Genomic DNA, 27,772 nt, shown 5'->3' with positions numbered 1-27,772 from the left:
TTCTGCTAAAGATCACAAAACCAGCTTCAGATACTTCTAAAAGATGTTTTTGTAAAGCTTTTTGATTACTAACAGTTATACTGACTCATAAGAGCAACGTTGCAATGCTTACTAAGGTAACCTCACTTCTGGTACAATGATTTTCACCAATGATGTGCTTTTTCCTTAAAGGAAGGCGGAGTTTCAAGTTAGTGTCAGGGCCATAAATAAGAGGGTCCTATGTCAGGGAAATTAGAAGTCAGTTAACATAAGCGTATACTCAGACTGAGCATTAGAGGGCTTTTCTAAACCAAGGCTGTTGAAACTGAACAGTGAAGAAATCAGATAGTTATTAGGAAGTTTAGATATAAAATCAACAGTAAGAAAGCATTTTCTCTTGGCTGACCGATTAGTCGTGCTTAAGGCAGCATGAATCCTGTACTTAGTACCTTGTTGTTCTCAGTGCTTCTGCTGCTGACCCACAGAATTCAGGAGCTGGTGGAGGCGTGCAGCTGTGCCCCTGCTCATCCGCAGCAGCTCATCTGCGATTCTGCTTTAGGTGAGTCACAACTACTACGTGCTTTTAAGTATGATGGTAGGAAATCAAAGGAAGCTAATCCAACTGCTGCAATATTTTTATTTTTTATTTTTTTTTGTACTGCTGTAGGGGAATATGTTTAACCAGTTGGCTTAGTCTGCAGTTAGGATTTTAAAACAAAATGATTGCAGACATCCCTTTTAAAAAATATGGCTATGGGGAAAAAAAAATGTGGTAGTAGCTGTTCTGTTTTTTTTTTGTTTGTTTTTCCAGAATATTTTGTGGTTACAAATTATTGAAATTACTGTATTATTTAGTCTCCTTTTCTTCTTAATAAGAACAAGTTGTATATTAGCTCCTAACTTAGAGCAAGCAGGGAATAATACCTAACTTCTAAATGTCTACTGTTCACGGTATCTGTAATAGACTATTTTATCTAAATATGCAAACTATGCATATTATGCATATAGATAGATAGATATTATAGCACTCTTGGAAAGCAAAAGAAAATAAACAAAAATAAAAGTCCCTGATGACAACATCTTGAAACACTCCATCTTTGTTCTGCTATACTACAATATCTTATTTTGCTGTTGTTGTTGCTTTCCAAAAAGTACTTGAGGACAAAACTGATATGCCCTTTATTTTATGCAGATAAGCAGTCTACAGAAGTTCTGCATAAATATGACTTTCCAGGCTTTAGGACAGTTTTATTTCATGATATTCAATCAACACTGTGGTTGTCAAATGACTTATAGAAAGAAACTAAAGATCTCAAAATTAGACTGCATGGGGATAAGAAAATGTGACATTTTGCAGTCTTTTGATTTCATTAGCTCAAGCTGAGGCTGGTTAGCTTCCATCTAGTGTGAACAGTAAATGTAGAACATGAGTTTCCAAAGTGTCACAAAATTAGCATCTCTATGGGGCAGGCAATACCTTCTGCATACTGATTAATTGCTTTTATACCCTGACAGAAAATCTTTGTAGCCATGACAAACTCTAAGCTCTATTTGTGGCCATCAGTTAAATTGGTTTTTAATCTGGTTGTGTTAAGTAATCTTTTTCATTAAATTACCTACACCAGGCATTACAAACTTGGAATGTAGGTGTGAAAGAAAATAGAAGTTGTACTTCCAGGAGCTTAACTATGTACATATACATTTAACAGCATTAATCTGCTGCATTCCTAGATTTAATGAAGTAACAATTTTCAAGAAACTTATTTAGAGATTTATCTAAATAAATAATTTTACAGTACAGAGGAAATTCAAAATACTTATTACAAGCTATACTCATTAGGGAAACCATTCTGGCCATTCATATTAAGGCAAGTTCCCATAGAAACATTTTAAAAAAGGGTAGGTATATGCTACTTTTTATTTATGTTTAAATAAAACATAATGTACCTTACCTTTATGTAAAATAAAACTACATTATATTTGGACTTGGTGCTCAGGCTATCACTCACACAGATGCTCCTGTTTAAGTAAATTGCACCTTTCACCTAAGGTATGTTTACATCTTGAATCCCTTTCTTCATTATTTATCATTTTTAAATAGCATTTCTATATATTATAATATGATAGAGAGGTACAGATATTCATTCACAGACATATGTGTACATATATCTTTAGATATGCATATATATACATTTGCTTGTATGTACATACTGCTCTAAGACCTCATGGATGAATTCTTTGATTTATTCTGGACACAATGCCTCACATAAGCAGAGCAAAATGACTTTAAAGGAGCTGGAGAACACCAGTGGAGTGTTTGCACTGTATAAGAGAAACCTCTGCAAACCACTTTGGCAAAGGCAGCTCCTCCATCCCTGATGCCAGGGCTGGGACTGTCCTGGGGAGCACAAGACTGGAGTCCTGCCACATGGCACCATCCCCACAGGAATTAGGGCTATGCCTCTGCAACGCTGCTTCCTTTGAAGCAAAGCAGGTTTGAAGCCACACCTGTGTCCTTCGTGCTACTTGGCTGTTAAGAGGGAATGTGTAAACTGGGCCATGCTATTAAGTGTCCCATGCAGTAGAATACCGCAAACTTATATACATAATATACATATACAAGTATACATACTTTTTAAGATACAAGAAGATTAAAGCTCAAACTGAAGATGTGTACCTTAATTTCAACATATTCATACTTAGAAAATATTGATAAACAAAGAGACCAGCTCTTCAGCTTCCAAAACCCATGGTAGTTAAATGTTAATCCAGCTTTTTACTAAGATTATTCAACTTTTTGCAGTTATTTAGTTCATACATCTCTGTACTCACAAACACATTCAAGTATATCCTTGCAGAATAAAAATCTATCACATTTTATTAAAACCAAGAAACCATGCCATGCCTCTAAGTTCCATGTTAAGTAAAATGTTACATAGTCTCAGTCTTGCTCGTAGGGTTACCAGCCATTATATGTACTTCAGTTACTGCATTATTTATCAGTTTTGCTATCTATCTGTAAGTTTTCAAATTTCCTTTAGGATCACTTGGGATTTAGATGGAGTGAAAATGGAGGTGGAAGAGGCTGAATCTATAGACATTACTTCAGCCACTAGAATGTGTGACGCCACTCAGAAACCTTAGCATTTATGTAAGATACCCAAGAAAAAACATAAGCAAAGAAATTAAGTCTGGGACAAGCTCTTTTCACTTTTACATTTGTTATCTGATTAGTACTGTGCTGTTTCTTCTTTTCCTGACAGGAGACTTTTGTGTGTTTACATTCTTCATAAATACTCAACAGCTACCACACAACCTAACAAAGCCTGTTATTTCTGTCAAGTTTCTTACAGACCTAGAGCGAGAGAGTGCTTCTGGTCCTGACAAGGTGATAGCTAAAATAAAAACAACAGATGAATGAAGAGCACTGCAGGTGTGACATGGCTGTATGCCACAGGAAGAACAGTAATGATGAGGTAGTAGATGCGATAGGAAATCATGACTATTATGCTGGTTCTGCCATTTATGTGACCTTGGGTTTGTTAATCTTCCTGCTTAGCTTAGCTTTAGAAAGGTGTGATTTTTGTACAGATTTGGGTAGCTCTTGTGAACTTCTTAGTAGTTTTAAATTTCAGTTCAAAGAGAAGTAAATCCTCATCAGTAGGAAGTGCCTAGCACCGTGGAGATATGCTCCTTTTAGTAGAAAATAGATACATTTCTTTTGTGTTCTTCTAAACGGTGCTGAGATCCTATTAAAATGTGCAGAATGCCTTCAAACCTCAATGAACACCTATACTTGTCAAAAGGATTTCAGCCTGAAATGGAGACGGGAACTTTATTAAATAGCAGTTCCATGTACTGCACTAGTGATTATAGGTGCTAAGTATCCTCACCAAAGAATCCAGGAGGCTTTCTCTGTATGGAAATGAAATATGATGAGGATGTGCTGTTTTAAACATTCTGATTCAGTAGTTAGGCACCCCAGTTTCAAGATGATAGAAGTGTCCTCTGAATATTTTTTGAGAGAAACCATGGATAAAACTTGAGTTTATCAGATGGTCAAGATGACATATTTTCCTTTTGCCACTGACTTCAGTCACTCCTGGACTCAATTCCAAACTAGTGTTCACATCAAATTATATAGCCAGTAGAGAAATGGTATACATTGAGAGGACTAACTATTTTCTAAAGTCTATCACTTAATTCAAGCTGTTTTCCCTTGTTTTAGGCAAAAGCAAGGTTATTTTTTGGACAATAGGACTAATATGGAAATACTTTGCACTTCTAAGATAAGTTACACTAGTACCCTATTTTAAAGTAGACGTCTTCTTTCTGATTTCAATTCTCATGTTTGTTGCTTTTTCTTAAAAATGTAATTAAAACAATCTTTTTACTGCATATTGGGTACCAGATTGGAACAGAAATGACTAACAGATCTGAAGTACAAATAAATACATAAAATAACTTCAGAGAAGAGTTCTATAGCTTTAGAGAAGAGTGGCACATTTCAAAACACAATGGAAACTTTACAGCTGAAGCTTGGCAGTCTTTTCAGCCTGTTAAAATCTCATATGATCACTGAGATCATCTGGCACATCTTTACAATGCCTGATATATTAAATTTTAATCACATTTAAAAATAACAATAAAACGTTTTATCTAAATATCCCAGAGGAACTGAAAAATTAATTCTGGTGTAATATGAAACTCAATAATATAGAAATAGCATACTGTAATATTAAAGTGTTCATGGCTTGGTGCCCCACAATTTTGTCTCACTGCAATATAATTTTTTGCTTTGTACTGGAGTAGATTAATTCGTACTATATTAGAGTGGGAAGTAACTTTGCTTGATGGGGAGAATCAGCTTTGGAAAAGGTATTATAAATGTTGACAGTACTTCTTCCAAGTTAAGGGGAAAAAAAGTACAAAGTGAAATTAAAGTAGACTTTATATTTTATTCGTACTGTATTATGTTATATGCATCCACCATATTCTTAATCTTATAGAGCCTATTTGCTCTGAGTAGTGTGACCAAGCAGTGGTCACACTGACTAAGCAGCTATGTAATTTTTGTGTCATACAAACAGTAATAACTATATCATATAACAAAAGACCATTAAAGACAGGGATGCAATAGAGTTCCATAAAAATCCCTACTCTTGAAACCATTGCTGGAGGAAAATGGGCAACATAGCCTTGCTTTAGAATGCTGTCTGCAGACCCTGGCTGGATCCTGGATCAGAAGCCATGCCTCCAGACACCTCAGTGACAGACATGGGCTTCACGCAGATTGCATCATGGAGTTGCCTAAAGACTTCTACATTTCTCTATAGCACGGAAAAATTATAGTACTTGTAATGAGACTTGCATTTATATTATTTTCCTGCCAAATGGAGGCAGACTTTACTCTGCTTCATAGAGATGTCCTGCTTCTAGAGTAGAAATCAGTGACAGTAATGCATAGGTATATTTCTAGAGTAACTTGTCACTGACAGGAAATGATTATGCAGCTACCATTTCTCAGGGATCCCAAGCCAAAATGAAGGCTGAATTTGTATTCCAGGAACTGTGAACTCGATTACAGAAATAACATGCAGGAATTTTTCTATTCTAGTTCTCTTTCCTCCCTGAGAAAATGCACATAAAAACAACAGGAAAAGTACAGCACCTGAACATGTTTCTTGCAAGAAGTATTAGGTAAAAGAACCAAAAGCTAATTGAATAATTTGTAGTATAACTAAATCTCAGTATTATGGTAGTTCACTGATTCAAAAGTAACTCAGAAATACTGTCTCATTGCTGAATGTTATAAATGCAAGATCTGATAATTCAGCAACTGTGTTACTTTTATTTAAAAGCATACATTATAGGGGTAAGAATCTAACACCCATGATTTCAAAAACATGCTGCATACTCTGTGGAAAACAAAACGTAAGCTTAGGAACAAAGATTAAATAATATAAAAGAGAACAGGAAAGACTGCCAAACTCTTAATCCTATTAATCTACCAAATTTAATCCCTAACTTTCTCATTAAAAAGTATTTCAACAATACCGTGTTTCTTCCGTATGGAGGAAGAGGTATGCTGCTATGAATGGAAATCTACAATAACATTATGTATGTTGTTCTACAGACTTTAGAGTATAAAGAGAGTGTTATTCTTCAGCTGAAATTAGGCAGATGTTGATTACTAGTCAAATGATGTGGTATTTGAGGCTTGTGAAGTAGAGAGAAATATTTCTGGTAACATGAGTAGCAGCTGTAAAAACAGTGCAGAAAAATAAAACTGACCTTGAACAACATTAGGAAATCATGCTATTTTTTAATGTAATATTTAGTTAAAAGAATACCGCACATCTGTTTAAAAAAATCACCTCTTCCATTTGAAAGTTTATAAAAACTAGATTTTAAAACCTCTCTCATTTATTGTTATTAGAAGAAGAAGAATATATTCAATTTGAGACTGCAAAATCTGGTTTAACAAGGCAGCCAAACTAAATCGACTCTTCCCTTCAACACAAGGAATTTTTGCATCCCAAGCCAAAAACACAGCCTCGCAAAATCCTGACCTACCAGAAAGTCCTAATGTGCTTGAAAAAGATAGGCCTCCTACAATTTGAAAGCCTCACACAGAAGTGCATTTCAGATGCAGACAAACACAACTATTAATAAACCACAAAAGAGTAATCAAAGTCTGCAAATCATGTATGTTAAAGGTTGATAAACAGTGTAAATTCATATCCATATGAAAGAGCAATAAAACAATCTTTCATACCTGCTTTATAGACTTCAGAAGTATTCATGTTTTTGTTGGTTTGTTTTTTTTCCAAGTAGAAGAGTCTTGGAAAGTAGTAATATATTTTTTTGAATAAAAACACCATGAAAAACAACAAATTATATCTTATAAATCATAATCCATCATCTAAAGAAGAAAGTGTTGCACTGCTGCCCTTTGTAACCAAAACATTTACACAGTGGCAATATCAATTGATTAGAATAACCCATAGAGATTAACATATCACAAATTCATTTGAAAAGGTTTCATGTTTGTTTTCCTTCAATGGGCAAAGCGTAGGTTTCTGCACCACATTTTTCTCCTTATTATTTTATGTTGGGCTAATAGACTTGAATTTGGCCCGATGCTTGTGTTTTGAATTAGTCTTTCCTTTCAGAAAACTCCCTTGAGTTCTTTCAGCCCAAGTGATAACACTTTAGTTTAAGAATTTGTTTTTAAAGTTACAGATAAGACTGTTATCTCACCACACTTACCTTCTCATGCAGCTGGAAGCATCATCAAGACTAGGCAATGCTCTTTCAGATGTTGTTTTCCATAAAATTAAAATCTGCTATAGTTATATTCTTCAACAAGATGTGTGGATAGTGATTCAAAGCCTTTCTGTCCAAACAGTCCACCAAGTTCCACTATTTTTTTTGTGATGTTCAAAATTGTGTGATTCCATTGGTTACTTTGCCATTGCTTTAGTTATTTTACAGATGGCTGTGAGCATTTATTCATGGAATAAATCAGAAAACTAAGATACAAAGCAGAAAAACATTGTCTTCACCTTCTAACTAGCATACACATCTTTTGAACTACAGATATTTGGCCTTCATTATAGGAATTGTGCAGAAAGAGTGAATATTAACAACGTAGACTTACATTTAAGAAATCCATCCCGCAAACACAGAGGGAAAGATTTTTTTTTTCAGATTCACTCAGTATTGGACCAGTTTTGCTGCTGCATCACTCTATTTATCTCTAGAACTGAACTAATAAACCAGCTTCAAGCATCTGAGATATGTTACAGTTTGGAAATGAAAGTACTGCTTACTGCTCTATCTTGTTGAAATCTTAACTGATAGATAGACCTAATGTTTAGCAAACAGGTTTTTTTTTCAGCTTTTTAAAGATCATTCAAGAGCATCTTGCTTGGTTCTCAAAAGACAACAGAAAGTATAGGTGTTTACCGCTAGGTTTCCAATCTCAAAAGAATAAGAGTGATCTTAGCATCTCAGCAGATATCCTGAGATAATTTTCTATCTATGTAATGAAGTCTGGAACAATTAAAAGCTTGCACAATAATTCAGAAATCAATGGTGCAAAAGAATGGTTCCAGTCTCCTTTACATTGTGAGCATCATAAGCCAAAACGACTTGGAAGATATACCATATGGCTGTGACAACATCAGACATCATCGGATTTGTTAGATTTATTTTCCAAGTGGGTTATTGTTATATCTCATTGCCAAATTGGCATTATAGTCAATAATTAGGTAGCATTACTGTGGGAATCTTGGAGTCATCTTGATGTCCCATGAACGCTATGTGAACCATTTTGACAAAATGGGTCAGTTTTCGCTCTGTACCTAGGCTCAAATTCCATTCCCCCCAACCCAAGACCTAGAGTCTTCAGTACAGGAAGAAAAAAAATACATGAATACTATGAAAATATTTTGCAGAGGTGATAATGGTGGCTAGCAAATAGTGTTGTTTTTTTTTTTTTTTTAAGGATATTCAGTGGTATTTGTACAACTATGATAGAAGTGGTCTAGCTGATTGGAAGTGCTTGATATAGAGGAAATTATGGCAAGTGTAAACCATAGAATATATATATTAAAAAAAATAAATCAGAAGAACACAGTGAAATAGATATATTTTGCATTAAAAAGACAGAACCTCCTCCACATGATTTCCAGATTCTTCTTTAAAGAAACTCAAAAATAGTATATGAACAGAAGATGAAGAACTTTCAGTGTTCTAGTAAATTTGTAACAAACAGAGACATCAGAAATAAATTTGAGTTAATTTGCAAATGTGCAAGGTGCCTTTGAATTTATTGTAAATAAACTTAAGGATTCACATGCCTCAAAGATGAATAAAGAATAATGGAAGTGATAAAACATAAAGTAGTTTTTGAAAATAGAGTACAGGCTTCTTTGCATACAATACAGGCCATCTCAACTAAAAATATGCGAAATGAAGTCAGTAATAGTAGAGCCTTTCTTGGACCCATAGCAGAAAGAAATGAAGAAAATTATAAATGGGAACAGGATAAAAATAATGGCATTTTTATGAGACTGTATTTGGCAAATCCTTCAGCATGAACAGAAAAAACAGAATATTTTTTGTTAAATGACTTGCTTTGAAAAGGCCTTAAACATTTCAGGATAAGGGCAACATATTAAACCATACCATTTTTCTCATGATACTGGCACTTGATAGTATTACTCATTACTTTGATTCATTAAAAAGTAGCAGACATGATCCCTGCTCCAAGTAATGTTTGTAATACAGTCTTCCACAACTGCTTACCATATCAATGGATACATACGTTCTGTTATTATATGAGTATGTGAATGCTCAAGTGCCTCTATACAGTACAGATGCATCTACTGTATTTAATAATTAAGAAAGCATTACTGCTAATTCTTGTGGAAACTACACATGCAAATTGAATAATGAATCTAAGGAAATAAAAATCTTAAATCTCCTTAAAATTATTTATAAATCCCTAAAATAATCTGCTTTAAAAATAAGAGTATCTGTAAAACTACATGTTAGGTATTTAGCTACTTATTTTAAAATATTATCCTAATATCAATAACTTTTGTCTTCTTCCAGATGAAATGCCTTCTTTTGTCAGCATTAGGAATGCCTGTGAGTTTAAAACAAAGTTATGATGCTCCTTATGTATTGATAATACTTCTTTTTCCTTTTATATGTATTTAGATAAATTACAATCTTTTCTATATAAAGATATATTAATATTTAAGGAAGTTCATTTGCCTTCTTCACTGGTGAAACTCAAAGCTTTACAATAAGAAAATGTGGCAAGTCTACTATATAACCAAACAGTTCTGCATATTTAGTTAAAATATGGCAGAGTTGCATTAAGAAAGTGGGAATGTTGTATGGGTGGGAAGTTGCTTTGAAGTGTGAAGTAAGACTTCTACAACATCTTGTATAAACTATTCTATTTTTTCCATCCAAGCATATATTGTATAGCATTGTTTTAAAGTGGGTTCATTCATTTTCATCTGTTGTGACAAATTCTGTGCAGATTTCCTCTTCCTTTTTGAGGTTAAGATTATTCTCCTTGCCTTCTGACTCTCTCCTCTGTGCAAGAGAAGTTAAGCAATATCAAATGCCTAGTTTCCAATGTAAAGAATAAATATAATTGTTTTTGTCATGTCTATGTACTCATGGAACCCAACTATTCAAAACAGTGTTCTTGGATTCCTCTGGCAGCTCTGATAGCTTTACTTGCCAGTATTCTTTAAACCAAAGTTTGTAGGATTGGACCAAAATATGCTGGGTATAATATCAATGGCACCTGGACACAAGAAGGTAAATTAAAAATTGTGCCTATACCCTGGATTTGGACTTCATGGCATTTATCTTGGACTCCTAAGATTATTTAGCTATAACTTGAGTTCAGGTGAATATGGTAGACAAGGCCAGTTCTACTCACAGTCTTTTAGTTAGCTTGCATTCTGGTTGCTTGCATTTAAATTCTTGGACAGTTAAAGATTCATGTCTGATTTAAACTGGAAGCAAATCTGACCAGTGATTGTGTATGCTGGCCAGACTACTCTGCACGTAGAAATTCTACCTGGAGCAGCTCTTTGACTATAAGAAGGAACAAATTACTGCCCCTTCTCTGATTTCGAGCTGCTGCTTCTGTCCAATCTCTTACATTTATTCTGCTGAATTAATTTACCCACCCTCAAAACTGAAGACAAGCACTGCTGAAAATCTCATTACCAGATTTGCCTGCATTCTTCTACAGAATATGAAGTATTTAAGCACTTACATACTACAGAGAGGGGGTGATCCTGGACTGTGCTGATTACACATAAAGAAAGAGTGACAGGGTTTTATTAAAACCTTTTTTTTTTCTTAATCCTATAGGTAAACACGCCAAAGAGAAACACCTATGCTTTGGTTGCACATGTTTGTTGACAACTCTTGGCTTACAGAATCACAGAATCATCTAGATTGGAAGAGACCTCCAAGATCATCTAGTCCAACCTCTGACCTAACACTAACAAATCTTCCACTAAACCATATCACTAAGCTCTACATCTAAACATCTTTTAAAGACCTCCAGGGATGGTGACTCAACCACTTTCCTGGGCAGCCTATGCCTAACAACCAATTGTTAGCCAATTGTTAGCCATTGTTACCATTAACCATTGTTACCATTAACCATTGTTAGCCAATGCCTAACAACCCTTTCAGTAAAGAAGTTCTTCCTAACATCCAACCTAAACCTCCCCTGGTGCAACTTTAGTCCACTCCCCCTCATCCTGTCACCAGGCACGTGGGAGAATAGACCAGATTAGCTCTGGCTCTAATATAATCTGTGGTACTACCAGCACTGTACTGCAGCCTCTAGTTATCATCGGGATTATGTCATTGATCAGTTAGTGCATCAGTTCTGGAAGTTACCCCTATGATACCACACAATAAACAAAGGCATATAAAACTAAGAAAAGCCTTTTACAGTTAAGAATATAGACTCCTTATTAGACTCCTTGTATAGACTCCTTATATAGACTCCAGTTAAGAATATAGACTCCTTATTTAAATTAAAAACAACAGGCATATCTTTATCAGATAGTGCAAATTTGTATTAGCACCTATAAGAATTACTAGCAGGTAAACTGAGGATTTATCATGAATTTCTGTTTTGGTACACCCAAGCAGGCAGATAACCCCCATTTCACGATGGTGGTTACAAAAAGAGTTTTACTAATGTTTCATGAAAAGCCCTTATCCTTCCGTCATCTGTAATGAGGAATGGAGACCTCAGAAAGGAGGAAAAAGTGTACTCCTGGGTAATACAAGCATACAACAGAAAAAGCCATTTTGCATAGCAAACCTATATGACCTCATTTCAGTTGTTTCCTGGTTTACTCTGCAATTAGTTTAGATCTCTGGACCTGGAAACTTGACATTTACAGTTTCAAACAAATTATGTGGACTCTATATTCCTGACTGTTTGTTTGATGAATGTTTTCGGTATGTGTATAAATCTACCTGGTACAGACACTGTCATATTCCAACCATATTTTTAGCAAGTTGTGTTTTAAACTACTACACCTCAAAGAGGTAAAAAGTTTAAGTTTTGGGTATAGATACAATAGAATAGACTAGTTCAGTTGGAAGGGACCTTCAAAGATTATCTAGTTCAACTGCCAAGTTTTAACTAATATTGTAGAAGAAGGGTGAGCAGAAACAGCTGCATTATTTTACATGTGAATGTTTTCATTTGGGTGAGAGGACATTTTTATATATAAGGGTTCATTTGAATGTAAGGCCTTTCAAATTTATGTACTCCACATATATTGTGTGTCCATAGTTCTGTTTTATTTCAAACTGCATATGCAAACTGCCATGTAATTTCAGGAAAAAAAAAAAAAAAAAACAAAACACTTCTGTTTTCTCTTTTTGTAATTTCAAATGCTTTCTTCTGTCTGTTCCCATATGTATCTGGGATGCCATCCTCAACCCATCCACAGAACAATACACTCATTGAGATCCCTCTCCCTGTGCCACTTGTTTCTTGTCCCTACAAGGCAACAAATATAAGAGCCTTACAAGAATACATGAGCAATAGCATCTGGCAACAGCTTGACTGAAGTGTCAGACATTAAAGAGACAGGTAGAAATAATTGCTCAAAAGTTGCACTTCATATTTTAGGTAATTACATGAAAGGACTAAACTTTTGACCAGTGTGAACTGATTTTTTTTTTTTAAATCAGGATTTTGATGTATTTAAAAAAAAATCTTTTTAATAAGTAGGCATCTTGTAGGAATGCACTCAATTACTCAATCTTCCATATATGATCTGAGGCAATAAAATCTAAGACAGTGACACTGCACCGATTTTTTTTTCTGACTGAGGCACTGTTTCTAAAATTTGCAAGTGGCCTTACAAGAACATTAATGTAGATAATCTAGGGGCAAACCAGGAATACATATGGCTGGGATGGTCCGAGCAATACGGTTTCCTCTGCATGCAGAATCACACTTTGTTGATGACCTCAGAATCCATTACAAGCCAAAACGACAGGATTTAGCTCTTCTTTATACAAAAAGCAGTTGAGGCATCCCAGCCTAGAAAATTTTGTCCTTCTACTCATTAACGTACCTAATTGCTGAAGGACTGGAATGCATTAACTGGAGTTTTGAATTTATGAATTGTGGGCATTTAATCAGTTTATTACTGATAGCATGAAAATTCCAGTGCAGCTAATATTTAATATTCATCCATCATGACAATGATCTGTAACTCTTAATTCTAAGAAATGAATAAAACGTTCAGCACTAGTTAGAACAGTCTTTACTATCTCAGGCACAAGAGCATTCTTAGTGTTGCAGTCTTAGTCTACCAGCACTTCTAATCAATAAAATAATTTAGTTTGTGAGAGACCGGTAGAGGTTGTCTAGTCCATCCTGCTCAAAGCAGGTCCAACTCAATCAAACTGCTCGTGGCCTTGTCCAGTTGAATTTGGAGTATCTCTAAAGATGGTGAATCTACAGTCTCGCTGGGCAACATGTTCCGGTGCTTGATTACCTTCTGCTACACTATGCTTAAGACCCTCAACCTCTAAAATACCTTACATTTGCAATCCTGTAGTCTGACTTCCACCTGCACTTTCATCTAAGCTGCTGTGGCATTTTCCCATTCTCATGCTGTTGTTCTTGGCTAATGCTGTAATTCTTTAGGCCTTCCACTTACAAACCCTGCTACTCTTGGTTTGACAGCTTCTTATGGAAGGCATTGTCATGAGCAAAAGACTCACTTTTTTCTTACCCTTTATATTGTACGATTTAGCTTAGAACATAACAGTGAATAACAAAGTAGGTAACAGTCATTCACAGAAGTATTATACAATAATATGCATGCAGAAAGCTTACACTAGTTGGTGTGTAACACCTGCCCCGATCGATGCAGGGTTCAGTTAGTGTTATTAGTATATCAGTATCATTAATAGTATCAAGCAGGAAGGAGTATAATCAGGTCCTGATGAAAACCATATATTTACTAAGGGAAAAATATTACAGGAGGGACCTCTGTGTGCCTGGGGAGGACATTCGTATCAGAAACATTCATCTTACTTCCCTTCTTGGCTAACCACAGGGGACCGTTACTTCTCTTCTCTCTCACTTTTCCTTCTTTCCACCCCTCTACACCCATTTCTCTACTTTTGTTTTCCTTCAAAACTAACTTTTGCTATAGGAGTCAATATAGGCCATCAGCAATGAGTATTTGTGTATGTCAGCTTGACTCAACAACCCTTTCTGTAACTCATTTTTTTACCCTACTACCAAGTCACATTTTTTCAAGTTGCAACTTGTGTCAGTTGTTTCTTGTCCTATTACATCTGAGAAGGGTACAGCTACATATTCTCTCATTCAGTGACTCTTCTTATCATTAAAGTATGTTCACTGCTATTTCAATTGGCTTTATAAACATGTTTTTTATCAGAAGAAAAGTACTTCAGTCTTCTAGAAATCATATCCCAGAAATAAAAATACTGAACTAAACCCAATCTAAATAAAACAACTCAATACATGTCTCTATTTCTCATGTTACTATGATCTTAACACACTTGACAACTTTGTTCAGGAATTTAATCTTGAGTGTTTTTAGAGTCCAATCAGCTGACAAAAGAGATTTTCAAAGCTTCAAGCATCTGCTTCTCTATCTGTCCATCTTTATGCAGTTCAAAATTACTTAATTCAGGAAAGAAGGATTAAAAATATTCTTAACAGATATCTAATAACAAATGTGCAATAACCAAGCTGATTTATATCTAGGTATAAATATGCAATAACCAAGCTGATTTACCAAATGTAACGTTGTCCTTCTTATACTGCAACACGCTATGACACTACTAATGAAAGCAGCAATTGCTCAGAGGGGCAGCAACTTGACACTATGGACTCAGCATAATAGTGGGAGCCAATAACTGCTGTAACTGTACGATTTTTGTTCTAAGGCTCTAATTGACCCCTTGTGTAGCTTTGATTACATTAACTTCTATTTCAGATACCTGATACCACTTTCAGCTGCAAAGTAGGGTTAAAAGTTTGTATTTTTTAAAAGTACCATGAGTTACAAAATATGACACCAGAAACACTACATCCTACTACTGAAATATAAGAGTGAATGTCTTTTGAAATACGTCATAGATTTTAAATGCGGAACAAATTTGAGGCAGACTGAATTATTGACATTAGAATATAAAAGCTATACATAAGTATTTTATATATGCAAATTCCTCACAAAGAATGAATAACTGTCTGATAGATAAATGACATTATTACCCTAAACAACCGGAGGCTGTTCTCAGCCAAATAGAGAAGCAAATCCAACAATGATATAGTTGATATCACTTCTTGAAAGAAAGTGCAGACTAGGAGAAATCCTAAGTTATAACCACCCTGTGAACCACGAGTGAGGAGAAGGAGATGACTAGACCCAAGAATGCTAAATCAGGAAATGCTTGTGGTTAAAAACAGAAGCAACCACATGAATCAGAGGTTTTAGGAGACAGCTAGACGACTGATTGAAAAAAAATAACAATTCAAAGTACAGAAAAAAAAATAAAAAAATAAGAAGACTTGAAAGGCACATAAAGATATATGTGCATTTGAATCTGATTTCAGGAGAACAGAAAAAGCAATACCCCAATAACTAAAGATTTAGACATCTTTTAACAATAAAACTTTCTTGTCATTAAAAATAAATAAATCTTAGTTTGGTATTCCTCCACCATCTGGAAGCTTTCTCTTAAACAAACAAGTAAGTGAAACACACACAATATAAAAATAGTTTTCATTTTTTTCTACACACCCACAACAAGATCTCGTAATGACAAAACCCAAAATATTATCCTTTCTGCCTTACGTAATTCCATGGAGACTCTTTGAGCTATTATTGATCATCTGTAATGTTCCTGTCAGACTGTAATGAGCAGAATTTAATAAAAATATGAAAACTAGTAATATTTCAATATTAAATACAATAGGAAAAGTAGTTTTAATTATTCTACATAGGTTTGCATTGAGTAAGCAGGAAAATATTTCCTGCATATAAAACACATTACGGTACTAAGAAATTTATGGAGCTAGCTCCTAACTGTTGTCTCACCCCATCTACATTGAATCAACTCTTTTGTGAGAAAACCTTTCCTTAGGAAGAAATGCTGCAAAGGAAAACAAAACATGATTCTAATTTGACCTTTCCAGTAGTATAGTACAAACAATCCACAACACTTTTTATCTGGAATTAGATCAAAGCACCTAAGAAGTACTGTTAATTTGTGGGAACATAACATCTGCAGATGATTAAAGAGATGCTGCTACTTACCATTTGAAAAGAGGAATTTGCTCTTCATACTTAAAAGAACTTTTTCCTTTCAATCCAACACATAAGTCTAAAATGCTTTAAAAGAGTTTGAATGGCTTGGGAGAAGGGAGCACTGTGCCAAAAGATGGAGGACTCAAGCTTTGAAGCTGCAGACATCTGCATCATGTTGATTATTACATCTAGGTTTCTCTGCTAATAAGTGAGGAAATGAGAATTGGCCGTTATTATATGAGACTGACCTCTATTTGGCTGTAAGAAAAATTACAGTCTGAGTTTCTTATTATTTTTATTTGGATATGATGGTTGGAGGTTAATTTATTGCATACATATTTGGGGGGGAGGGGAGGGAGAAGCAGGATTTTTATGCCAAAAAAAAAAAATCAAGCTGCTTCAGCTTGATTTTTCTCAAATTAACAAAATGTATGAGGATTTCACTATAAGAATAGTCAAATCCTGGAACAGGGGCTCAGGGAGGCTGTGAACTGCTTCCATGCTGAGAAATAATTTCTAGTCGCTGTCATATCTGCAAAAAGTAGCATACCTATGACAGAGAGAATGAATCCAACTGTTCCCTTCAAAAATGTGGATGTCCTTGGACAGATCTATCTCTGCACAATTATGAATTGGATTTACAGTTGAAGTGGGGTTGGACTGTTGATTGCTAAGGCCCTTGCTGTTATCCCTCCATGGAGATACAGACTGTTCTGACAAGTAGGACGTCTGCAGAGAATCTGCAATAGCAGCCATCCAGAACCAAGCAAAAATTGGACTCAATACTTTTTTGGGAAGCGTAGAAGTACGTAGAGAACTTCTGGCCTCAATGTAACATGCTATATTCTTAGAATGCCATTATTCTCTGCGACAAATACTGCTGGTATATTTTAAACAATATACATGAGAGATGCCTAAAACAAACATAGGAGAAAAAATCATTTCCTCCATCATAAAATTTCTTACTTTCCTTGTTTAAAGAATAGGAAATAAATGGAACGTGTCAAGAGAGGGAGTAATTCATTTATAAAGGTTAACACAACTAAGGACACTAATAAAATGCCAAAATATATGGTCTTAGGAAAGTGAGTGAAAGTATGCTTGTCTTCTTATTTTGTGAGTAAAATTGATGCATTAATCTTGCCTAGCCTGGTCTTTCTGAGTGTCAATTTCAAGTCTATTTAACTGATAGACTATTATGTCATCAATGGGAGTTTCCTTTTCTCTTGCTGCCTGATTATAGTGTTTTATAAAAAGTTACGGTATGCAGGTCTTTCAAAGATTTTGAAGGACTACTTTATCAAAACTCTTTGGTAACTTATTTCAAATGTCCATAATCATAGCAGCCATAACCATAATTAGCACGAACTTCAACAGTTTAGCAGCCTTGCTCTAATTTAGTTATGGATATTTTAACTCAAGGGTAGCACTAAGGATTTTGAAAATTTGGAATGTCATGAAATATGTAAGCAATGGAACATACCTCTGTCAAAAATAAGTACTAGTATCATCAGCAGCCCATTTGTTATTTTCAGCTCTTAACGCACTCTAGTGACAAGCCTTAAAATCTAGTTCTACCTCAAGTGTAAAAAAAAAAAAAAGCTAAAATCTATCAAAATATATATATTTTAAAGAAAAATGTAATTTTAGCTATTGCTTGTAAAATCAGGTGTATGCTTATTTACATTTAAACTTTTTCCTTTATTACAGTGATTCGAGCAAAAATATCCAGTGAAAAGGTGGTTCCTGCCAGTGATGATCCTCTTGATACCCACAAAATGATCCGGTATGAAATCAAACAAATAAAGGTACATGGAATCACTCAGCTAATTTGAAGTTCAACAATAACCTCTGCATATAACTACAATTAAACCCCAAATGCTTTAAGCTGGAAAAGGATCCAGCTGCCTCCAAGGTTAGACTTAGGTGAACAACACAGAATTAGAGTAGAAGTATAAAAAAAAAAAAAAAGGAAAAAGAAAAAAAAAGGAAAACTCATGAAGGTCAAAACTGCTACTTGCTAAATAAGTGTATTTTTATAATACTTTTGTTATTCACAATTGCTTTATTAAGATTGTATGAAAACAATTAAATCTATGGAAAGGTATTCACTATATTTACGTATTTTCTGTTTCTGGTGAAAACTTGATCAGGTATGTTGCATTACGGTGTTGCAACTCTGACTGGATGATACAAACTTTTTTTGAACAGAGGAAAGCATTTCTAGCTGAAATAGCAAGGATCGTTCACAAGTGAATAGGAATATTTGCAGAAACAGGAGTCCTTCCCTGATATCCATACAAACAAAAATCCAATTGTATGAATATAAGCTGGGAAAGCAAACACAAAGTGGGAGTACACAAAATAATAAAGTGATTCAGAATCTCACAGGATTTTTCCATTATTTGTTAAGCTCCAATAAGAAGACACATTCATTAATGTTCTTTAAGAAGACACTTCTTGGTACCATTGAAGTTACCATCAGTCTTTCAATGATGTTAAAAGATCATGACATACCTGTTTCTGAAATACGTAAAGGAGAGTATCTCTCAATTAAAATGATGTATTACCATGGTGTTTTTTTGTTTGTTTTGGTTTGTTTTTCTCTTTCTTTCTTTCTGCTTCCAGTTTTCCAGGTAGTTTCATCTCTCATTTTTCACGGAATATTTTGTATGACCTCCAGAGGACCCTTCCAATCTTAACCTTTCTGTGATTTACTTGGAACACTTCAGCAAATCACTGTGAATTGATATGTGCTTTCAAAAAATAATAATAATAAAAAAATCCAATTCTTCAACTTGTACTAGTATATCAGCTCTAGTAAACCAGAATATCTCAAAATATTCACAAGCATAGTATCATACATGATGTCTGTTAAGGTTTTATAGCAATTTCAACAAGCTAATTAAAGATAATTTAGCCTTGTTTAAAGAAAAGTGAAAAACTCTTCACCATCTCCAATATTGTCTTCTTCAGCTATTAAGAATATTTCCAAACGTTTCTTCATAGAAATAAGTGTATAAATACCAGTTCTCTTCCCCCCAATAGAACTTTAATTTTATGTTGCTACCCTGCAACTCTTAAGTGAGTAACTTTATAGAAACACAAATCTTATACTTCAGCACAAAAAAAAGAAGAATAAGTCTAGTTAATGTGATTATTATTTCCAGCCTATAACCCAATTCTTCAATAATAGCATGCTGAAATTTCTTCAATCCATTCACATACTGTTGGAGCTACTTCGGAGTTTCTCCCAAACTTTCATAAGTGAAGACCTAGTCATCAGTAAACTCAGGCATCAGTAAGAGATCTTGATTTAACTCCACTGAGTTTCAGAAGGCAAGTCAGCTAGGACTGGACATACCAGGGAGGTTTATTATCTAATAAAAGACGTTCTTCATCACACAACCTTAGACTAAAGACAAGGGTGTCACAATGGTCCCACCCTTCAAATTCCTACTTCTGGCTAGGACAGCTAAGAAGAGGGAGGAGCTGAGGCTTCCACCCTGGCACACTCAGGCTGCTCAGCTGAGTTGGGATCCAGCTCCTTGCTCATTGTCTAACAAGCACAACAAAAGCATTTGTTTTTGAAATCTCTGCAATACAAAGTGGTTGAGCCAACAGGAGATTCTGTACACTTCATTTCTTTGGTGGTATGGCTAGAAAACTCAATGTGTCACTTAAAAAATATAAATGTAGAGGCAACTTTGTCTGTACTTTGTATATCTTACAAGAACTGACAAAAAGTTATATAATCAGTTATATTCTGAGCATATAACTCAGTTGGCATACCAGTGAAAATTAAACAGGACTGGGTATGCTGAAAAATTATCAAGAAATATTCACTTTCAAATAAACATGTTTAACAGAAAAGTGTTATGGATAACACTGTAAAGTTTGCATTGAGCTACAAAAGGTAAAAAGAGTGAGGAATTTTTAAAAGTTCATGCTTGTAAACGTTTGGTAAGTGTAAAGGAATCAACTAAAATAATGTAGATGTACACCATGGGCCACGTTTGGCTACTTCAGTGGAGTGGGACAATTCAGAGACTGACGAAAGATTTTTTCTGAGCATCTGATTCAAGCTTAATTTGCAAGTGCCAATAACATCACAAGGATAGCTTGTCAGCTGTCTTCAAACTCTGAACTACATGGATCAGTGACATTGTGTATTGTCGCAGTTTCCTGAATAACTTAAAACTTGTCTGATCACAGCAATAACCTTATCACACTATTTCTTATCTTTTCTCTCAGATGATAACATTTTAAACGATCTAAACAGCATATGTCAAATATTAAAATATTTTCTTTTTATTATTATAGCATTCCTTTTCTTGATTGCTTACAGAATGATTTCTCATATTTGCCTGTAAATTCTCCTGACTCCTCCCTGTATTTTCCTTCAATAAATCCTACCAGAACATCAGATGTAAATGGATCATACCACAGTGTAGAATCGAGTCAAAAAATCCTATTCTAACCCTTTAGAGAGAAAGATTCCACACTTCTAGGAGTTGAGAGAATATGACAGAGAAGATCAAATACGATTTACCAAATTAAAGAGAAGGTTAAAAATTTAAGAAATGGTCTAACCTATATCTATCTCAAAACCAGAGACAGGTCAGAGCTGGAATTTCACAAAACAATACAAACAAAACCCCCAACCTGATGAGGCCCGCAGGGAGCTCCTCATTTATTATATATTTTTATTCAACTAACACCAAACTGCACCTTCAATGAAACTCAAAACACACATTTAAATATTGACCAGATCTCCAGTATTAGTTGCTATAGATACATATATAAATATATACATATATATTACCGTTGAATCAATTTGTGTTGTCTGCATAATGCCACTTAAGTTAATTTCTATTAGGTGGTGAGTTATTCAAATAAAAGTTGTACTCTACTACACAGTATAGCACAATCAAAAGATTCTGAATGTGAAGAGAACTCAATTTAGAGGATGCTTACATAATTTATGCAGTTACTTTGTACTAGACACAGCTGTCTAGCACACACACCCTGAATATGTGGATGCAAGTGTAGCAGAAGCTAGGGATTCCATTTCCAAAGATGGCAGGTATGAAAATGGCTTTCAATGGGAGTGAGGAAGGCCTTCTTGAAGCTTGCATTAGCAATGAGACTGATACTCTGCAACACACCTGTCCTGCTCTTGCTTCCTCATCTGGCCAGCTTTTTGAGATCTTTCACATTTGGTTGACATACCAGACTACATCTATCTAATGAAATTAAATACATTGTCCATCAACATTATATACATTTTCTAATATTTTCACTGCTATACAGGCTACTGTTGTGTTTTTGTTTGTTTGTTTGCTTGCTTTGGAGGATGTTTACTTCTTCTACTAAGTATTTCAAATTATCATCTAATATTTTTGGATGGGAAGACCAATAACAACACCTTTGACTACTTTTTTTTTTTTTTAATTCTATAAATTGAGGCTTCAGAAAACCCTAACATGTTACTGTGTATTTTGAAGTGCCCTGTACTATTTAAATCTCCCAAGAGAACTTGGGTAATATGAACATATTTTCCAGAGATGCCAGCTGCTATTGGGAGAGTTTGCCCCTGGGAGCTGTGAACCTTGCAATCGTCCACAGCTGTCAACACACAGCATGATGTAACCAAACGGGGCCCCTGGAGTGCTGGGGTTTCAGTTATGACATATTTGGTGATGACAGGCATTCTGAAGTTGATTAGCATCTTACGGTTCCCTCTCTGATTTGGATATAACTAAATTTGTTATTAATCTTGTAATGGTTACTTTAAGCATTATTTTCAAAGTTGGAAATGCTAGTAAAGGAGCAGATTATCTGAGCACTGCATGGGCTTTGATTCTGAGCCTATTCTTTTTGGTGCTGCAGGCCATAAATCCAGTTTCCAACAGTTATTTGAGAAGGTTGCATTGAGAAAATTATCAATTAGATATGGAAAAAAAAGCATGTTTTAATGACAGAATATAAGAATAATGCTCCGTTCCTTAACATGTTTCATGTTCTTGAAGTTATACACCATTACACTGATCAAGATAAAATTTCCCACATAAATATGTCAAGAATTTTTTGCATCTTCAAAGATTCAACACTGCAGAACCTTGTTTAAGATGAATGGTGTGGGTTATTTCTTAAAGAAGTAGATGTCTGTAGACAAAGATGTCTGTAGAATATAATTTGAAGAGAAAGCTTTAAAGATCTATTAAAAATACCGAAAAAGCAAATTTCAAAACTATAACTAAAGAAAAAAAAGACCTAATTTCCTTCTGAAAATAATGGACATTTCATTTGATGTAGAGACGGGGTCTAATTGTTGGTATTTTCTCATCAAAGTTCAGACTTCAGAGTCATTTTTCAAGAGATGCACCATATACTTCTTCCAGTAGTTGCTTGCAACTGTTTTTTCATATTTGTTTTCCACTACTGACTTTCACTTTCTGATAATTTTCAGATGTTTAAAGGATTTGAAAAGCTCAAGGATGTCCAGTATGTCTATACTCCTTTTGATTCATCACTCTGTGGAGTGAAACTAGAAGCTAACAACAAAAAACAATATCTTTTGACAGGTAAGAGTCAACAAAACCAATGTACCTATAAGAACAAAAGTAACTGCTCAATGTACAATTTGATTGACTTTGCAAAAATACGCCCTTGTAAAAATATATTTATGTACTGTCTAAATAATACAAACAGAATGAAATGTACAAATTGTGTAAAGCTGTAATTATATTGTAATTTTGCATGCTTTCCATCCTTCACTGGAAGATCTTAAAACAGTTTCAGAGGAAGTCAAAGTCAGTAACTATATAGTTAGTAAATAGAAACTATGCCATTATTGTTCTTTTAAAACCAAACCTACTGATTTTCCCATGAATACAAACATGTTTAACAAGACAACACATACCTATGCATATGCAGATTTGGTGTTGTAAGTAACTACAGATTTTTCTATGGAGTCCTGTAACCTGGTTTAACATACTACCCCATTTGCATCCATCTCTTCCTGGCAGTTTATCAGCATCTTGTGAGAAGTATCCTTGTTAAATCTTTAGCATTTATTCAGCAGAATAGTTCTAACAGTTTTAATAACATTCATGGAAAAAAGTCTATGACTAATTTGGTGCAATTAGTTAAAAACTTTGGACATCTTTTCAATTTATTTCAGCATTCAGAAAACTGTTTTCTTTGCTTGCCTTATTTTCTCTTATTTTTTCATGCTGTAGGCCAAATTTTAAATGATGGTAAAGTCTTCATCCATTTATGCAACTACATTGAACCATGGGATGATTTATCCTTGTCTCAAAAGAAGAGTCTTAATCAGAGATATCAAATGGGCTGTGGCTGTAAAGTAAGTATAGCACAAAATACTCTTTAATAGTGGAGCCCACCTTACAGCCAATAGCATTGTTCACTGTTGGGAACTGTACTCTTATATACCATATAATTTATATATTTTTTGAGAAACCATAAATATACTGAATTAATGTCCTATTTCACATTTAGATTACTACCTGCTACATGGTGCCCTGCTCAATCACTGCACCAAATGAGTGCCTCTGGACAGACTGGCTGATAGAAAGAAAGCTATATGGGCACCAAGCCAAGCATTATGCCTGTATCAAGAGAAGTGATGGCACTTGCAGCTGGTACCGAGGTGGCCCTCCTCCAGAGAAAGAGTTTATTGATATCAGCGAACCTTAATGTGATGACTTCCTGAAAAGCCTTGGAGTCTAAGTCCATCAAACATTGCACGCTCACAGCTTTGAACTGCTATCACCTAATGTGTCTGTTGCTTAGAAACAAAAACAAATTGTCCTGTACAGCTAAAGTATGAGTCTGTGGAATTGGCACTCAGGCAAGAAGACGAACAAATCTCCTGGAGGTAGCTACTCTGTAAAGTTATGCTTTATACAGAGAGGCTCAAGCTGAGAATGCTCCTCTGTGTTCTCTAAGGCACAACTTTTTTTTTTTTTTTTTTTTTTTTTTTACCAATATGAATGTACAAGAACATAAGAATGGTCAGAATTTCGTTCCCTATTTTTGTCAACCTACAAATTAAAAAAGCCCCATGTTTTATTCCAAACCTTTCTGATGAACAAAGGAATGTTTTATAATTTTTTTTTCTGTATGAAAGTCTTCTGATACAAAAGAATTATTGTACAGTGTATATGCAAAGTATTATAACAATTTGCTATAAAAGATTCAAAAAATTGTGTTTTTTTCCTTACCTGTCAAAACAAGTTAAACACTTCAATGATTAAAACAATCTGTGCTCCATATTTTGTATGTTACTTATGTCACAGGTTTCTTTATCTACAGAGTCGTAACTTTCATTGATAATTAAGTTAAAACACAGCCTTGATAATCAAAATCCCCTTATCCAATTCAATATTCCTGTGAACTAGCTATACCTTGCAGACCGTAAAGGCAGATGTTCTAATGCTTCCGCATTTTATAGAACCAACATAAATAATGACAGGTGAAAACTGTTTATATTTACAGAAATTTACACGTCCATCATCACTGCAGCTGTAGTACTTGATATTGCCTCTCTAAATGCGTGACTAGGTCATTTAACTTCAGCACTATTAAAGACTTGGCTTTAGAAGCTCATGTAAAAATATATGCAGTAGATATTTAATAACTTACAGTGCAAGTGATTCCTAAAAAGCTCTCAAATACTTGTTCATATTTAATAATACATTAAATTTACATTAATGACTTTTCATTCATGAATGCCCATTGACATCTGTCATAATGAATTTTTTAACTCTGACTTATCCTAGAGAAGTGTTACAACTTACCCTAGCGAAGCGTTGCAACATAGTTTACCTTTTAGCTTCTTAGAGTCTAAACTTTTATAATTTGATTACTGTAGTTAATAGCTAATCTCACACATATTTAAGTTTACAAAAGTAACTCAATTCACGGTAGTAAAACTGAAGAAATTATTTTGGTAAATACCAAAGTTTAGGTAGTTGACGAACTGCTTGAGTTCTAGAAACTGGATGAGAACCATCACACAGGTTATGGATCTGTAACAGCTGCCATTTCCAACCTATATTTTACTCTCTCTAACTTTCCCTACTGGATTTCTTTAAATTCATTCCAATTTTGCCTAAAGATTACTCTCATTTATTCCTCATACAGGAATTTAGAACAATAGGCAGAGAAAAATATTTAGACAGTTCTGTTCTCATTTGGATAGATCAGGTCCATTTGAAAGTTTAACAAACACTGTGACATTTCCAGCCTATGGATTCATCAAGAGTTAGAGCTGTTATTGTCTGATGGCTCAAGGGTCCAGTTTTCCAAATAGTGCCTTTAGTCTATTTGCCATTGAGACCTTTAAAAATCATCACGACTTAAAATTGCAAAGAACATATGCATTTCTTTAAGTGAATGGGCATTTCTAATTCTATTCAATTCAATGAAAGTGTATTTTGGGCTTAAAATTCAGCACGACCTATATAATTGTCATACTAAGATATGTCATTGAATATAAAATGTATACTTGCAAAAGACTGTATAAATGATTTTTGTGACATACTCTGTTTTAGTGTTTCTGTTATTTTGACAATTGCATTAATCCATATTTAAATGACAGACAATGGCAGCTTTGAGAAGACAATTGTGAGAATGAATATTATTTACTTTTCTTGTGGCTAAATTAATACTTACAGAAAAGCAATGAAGTAAAAATCTATTTTGCTGGAGATTGTAAATGGTACTTACATAAGGGCTTTTATATTTTGTTTGACTGTAAAACTAAATAAATAGAAAAAAACGTTGAAACCCTATCATGTTTCACTTCACCCTATGGAAAAGATATTATCTAGCATTAACATAGAAGGAGTTAAACCTGAAGTACCATGCTGCATACATTCTGGAAAGCTGGAGAGTACTGATTGACACCACATGTTCCTGGACAAGAACAGGGTTTCAAACTAGTCTTTATGATCTTTATAATCTCTTACAATTTTTTTTTTAATTATTATTTTTTTTAATCTTGCTTTGGCTTTCCAGGGAAACAGAATGCAGCATACGGTAATTATTACAAATCAACAAAGATATCTTTGTTATCTATCTCCTTATCTATTTACCAGTAAGTAAAATACTATCAAACTGTGGTCCACTTTGAAGGAAGCGCAAATGTTGCAACAGGAATGCACAGCATTATTCCTTTGAGGAAGAGTTGCCTATTTCCCTTAATAGTCAACATTTCACTTTTTATTTTACTGTAAAACAGTTTTGGGTGTTTTAATTTACAATCCTAAATTAAGACATCATATATTTGTGCTGTCAAATATAAAGTCAAATTAGTTTTCTGCTTTGCTGGAGAGAAATAAAAAATTACCAAAGGCCAATTTTGATCATCGACATAAAATATATATACACATACAACTACTTGTTCCTGTATGAAATATGAAGGCGACTTTTCTTCCAAAAAGCAATTCATATTGCAAAGACAATATTGGCAGTGCCAATTACTAGTCCTAAGGGCTGTGCATTTATATTACCAGCTTATAAATATATTTAAAAAACAGACAATTTCCTCATGTGAAACCAAAACAATTCCTAGATGAGCCTGCAAGAGCCTAATAACCATACCAGGTCTGAATTAAGCACATGGCTAATTAATATTCATTACATGTACAGTGTAGCATGTGTTTCCAATTCCATTTTGATGTAATGGTGCAGTCTGAACAGCATTCTGCAGTAAACAGATATTTTCTGTTTTTCAACTCAACATAGTTGTTTCTATTTCAGTTTTATAGTGAATAGACCTTAAACATAACTAAACCATATCTCATTGCCTTCTTTATATACATTGTAAAAAGAAATGTTTTCTTAAGTATTTATGAACAAATTGTAATATGAATTATATGCTATAATTAGTTTTTTAAACATTTTATATTTGATCTGCCATAAAATACCCAATATGAGGTGTTTCAAAATTATTGGCTGTCCAGTTTGATTTCTGTATGAACACAAATCTGGCCAAACTCCCCATAACAGATGGTAAAAAGATGTTTTTTGTTCTGTTTTTCTTAACAATAAATATGGCAAGAAAAGCTTTAAAAAAATAAACCCTCAGAATGACTTTTTATTTTCCCTGAGATTCAGCACTGCTAAGGATTATGAAAGAGATTGCAGCTTTCTGATTATGTTTTTTTCCCTATCAAGATTTTTTACTGCAGTGGCACCAATACATTACTAACAGCAGGTTATTTTTACATTTTATTTCTACTTCCTGAAACTGTATGTGTTATATGGAAGGTCAGAGAAGAAATACGGCCTGGTGCAACCTTTGATTTTAATTTGAAAATGACTCATGTGATAAGAGTAGAGAAAAGATCAGAGAATGGAGACTGTACAGGTGGATGGCAAAA

At 34.4% G+C, this 27,772-nt stretch overlaps 2 protein-coding genes across 6 annotated transcripts in view; one reads left to right on the top strand and one right to left on the bottom strand.

Moving 5' to 3' along the window:
- SYN2 (synapsin II) overlaps positions 1–27,772 on the bottom strand; it is a 175,716-nt gene that overhangs the window by 59,981 nt on the left and 87,963 nt on the right. The window lies entirely within an intron of this gene.
- Positions 185–27,337, top strand: TIMP4 (TIMP metallopeptidase inhibitor 4). Of its 5 annotated transcripts, none has more exons than XM_035558452.2 (7): positions 397–538; positions 3,323–3,412; positions 9,604–9,639; positions 18,069–18,166; positions 22,831–22,945; positions 23,603–23,727; positions 23,883–27,337. In XM_035558452.2, exons 2-7 carry the CDS (start codon positions 3,397–3,399, stop codon positions 24,078–24,080), a joined length of 588 nt encoding a protein of 195 aa, XP_035414345.1. In that variant the 5' UTR covers positions 397–538; positions 3,323–3,396; the 3' UTR covers positions 24,081–27,337. The 5 variants fall into 5 exon arrangements, with proteins under 5 accessions (XP_035414343.1, XP_035414342.1, XP_035414345.1 ...); XM_035558453.2 differs by having other exon boundaries at positions 480–538; positions 3,323–3,455; XM_035558454.2 differs by having other exon boundaries at positions 486–538; positions 3,333–3,455.

This window comes from Cygnus atratus, chromosome 10 (genome assembly GCF_013377495.2).
Source record: "Cygnus atratus isolate AKBS03 ecotype Queensland, Australia chromosome 10, CAtr_DNAZoo_HiC_assembly, whole genome shotgun sequence".
Classification (NCBI taxonomy): Eukaryota; Metazoa; Chordata; class Aves; order Anseriformes; family Anatidae; genus Cygnus; species Cygnus atratus.
The sequence above is the reverse complement of the archived record's forward strand: the minus strand, read 5'-3'. Positions and strand labels throughout refer to the sequence as shown.

Coding starts and splice junctions, on each gene's coding strand:
- TIMP4 (XM_035558449.2), top strand. CDS start 409: ATGAATCCTGTACTTAGTACCTTGTTGTTCTCAGTGCTTCTGCTGCTG. Junction 539..9,603: donor CATCTGCGATTCTGCTTTAG/GTGAGTCACAAC, acceptor GTCTTCTTCCAG/ATGAAATGCCTTCTTTTGTC. Junction 9,640..18,068: donor TGTCAGCATTAGGAATGCCT/GTGAGTTTAAAA, acceptor CCTTTATTACAG/TGATTCGAGCAAAAATATCC.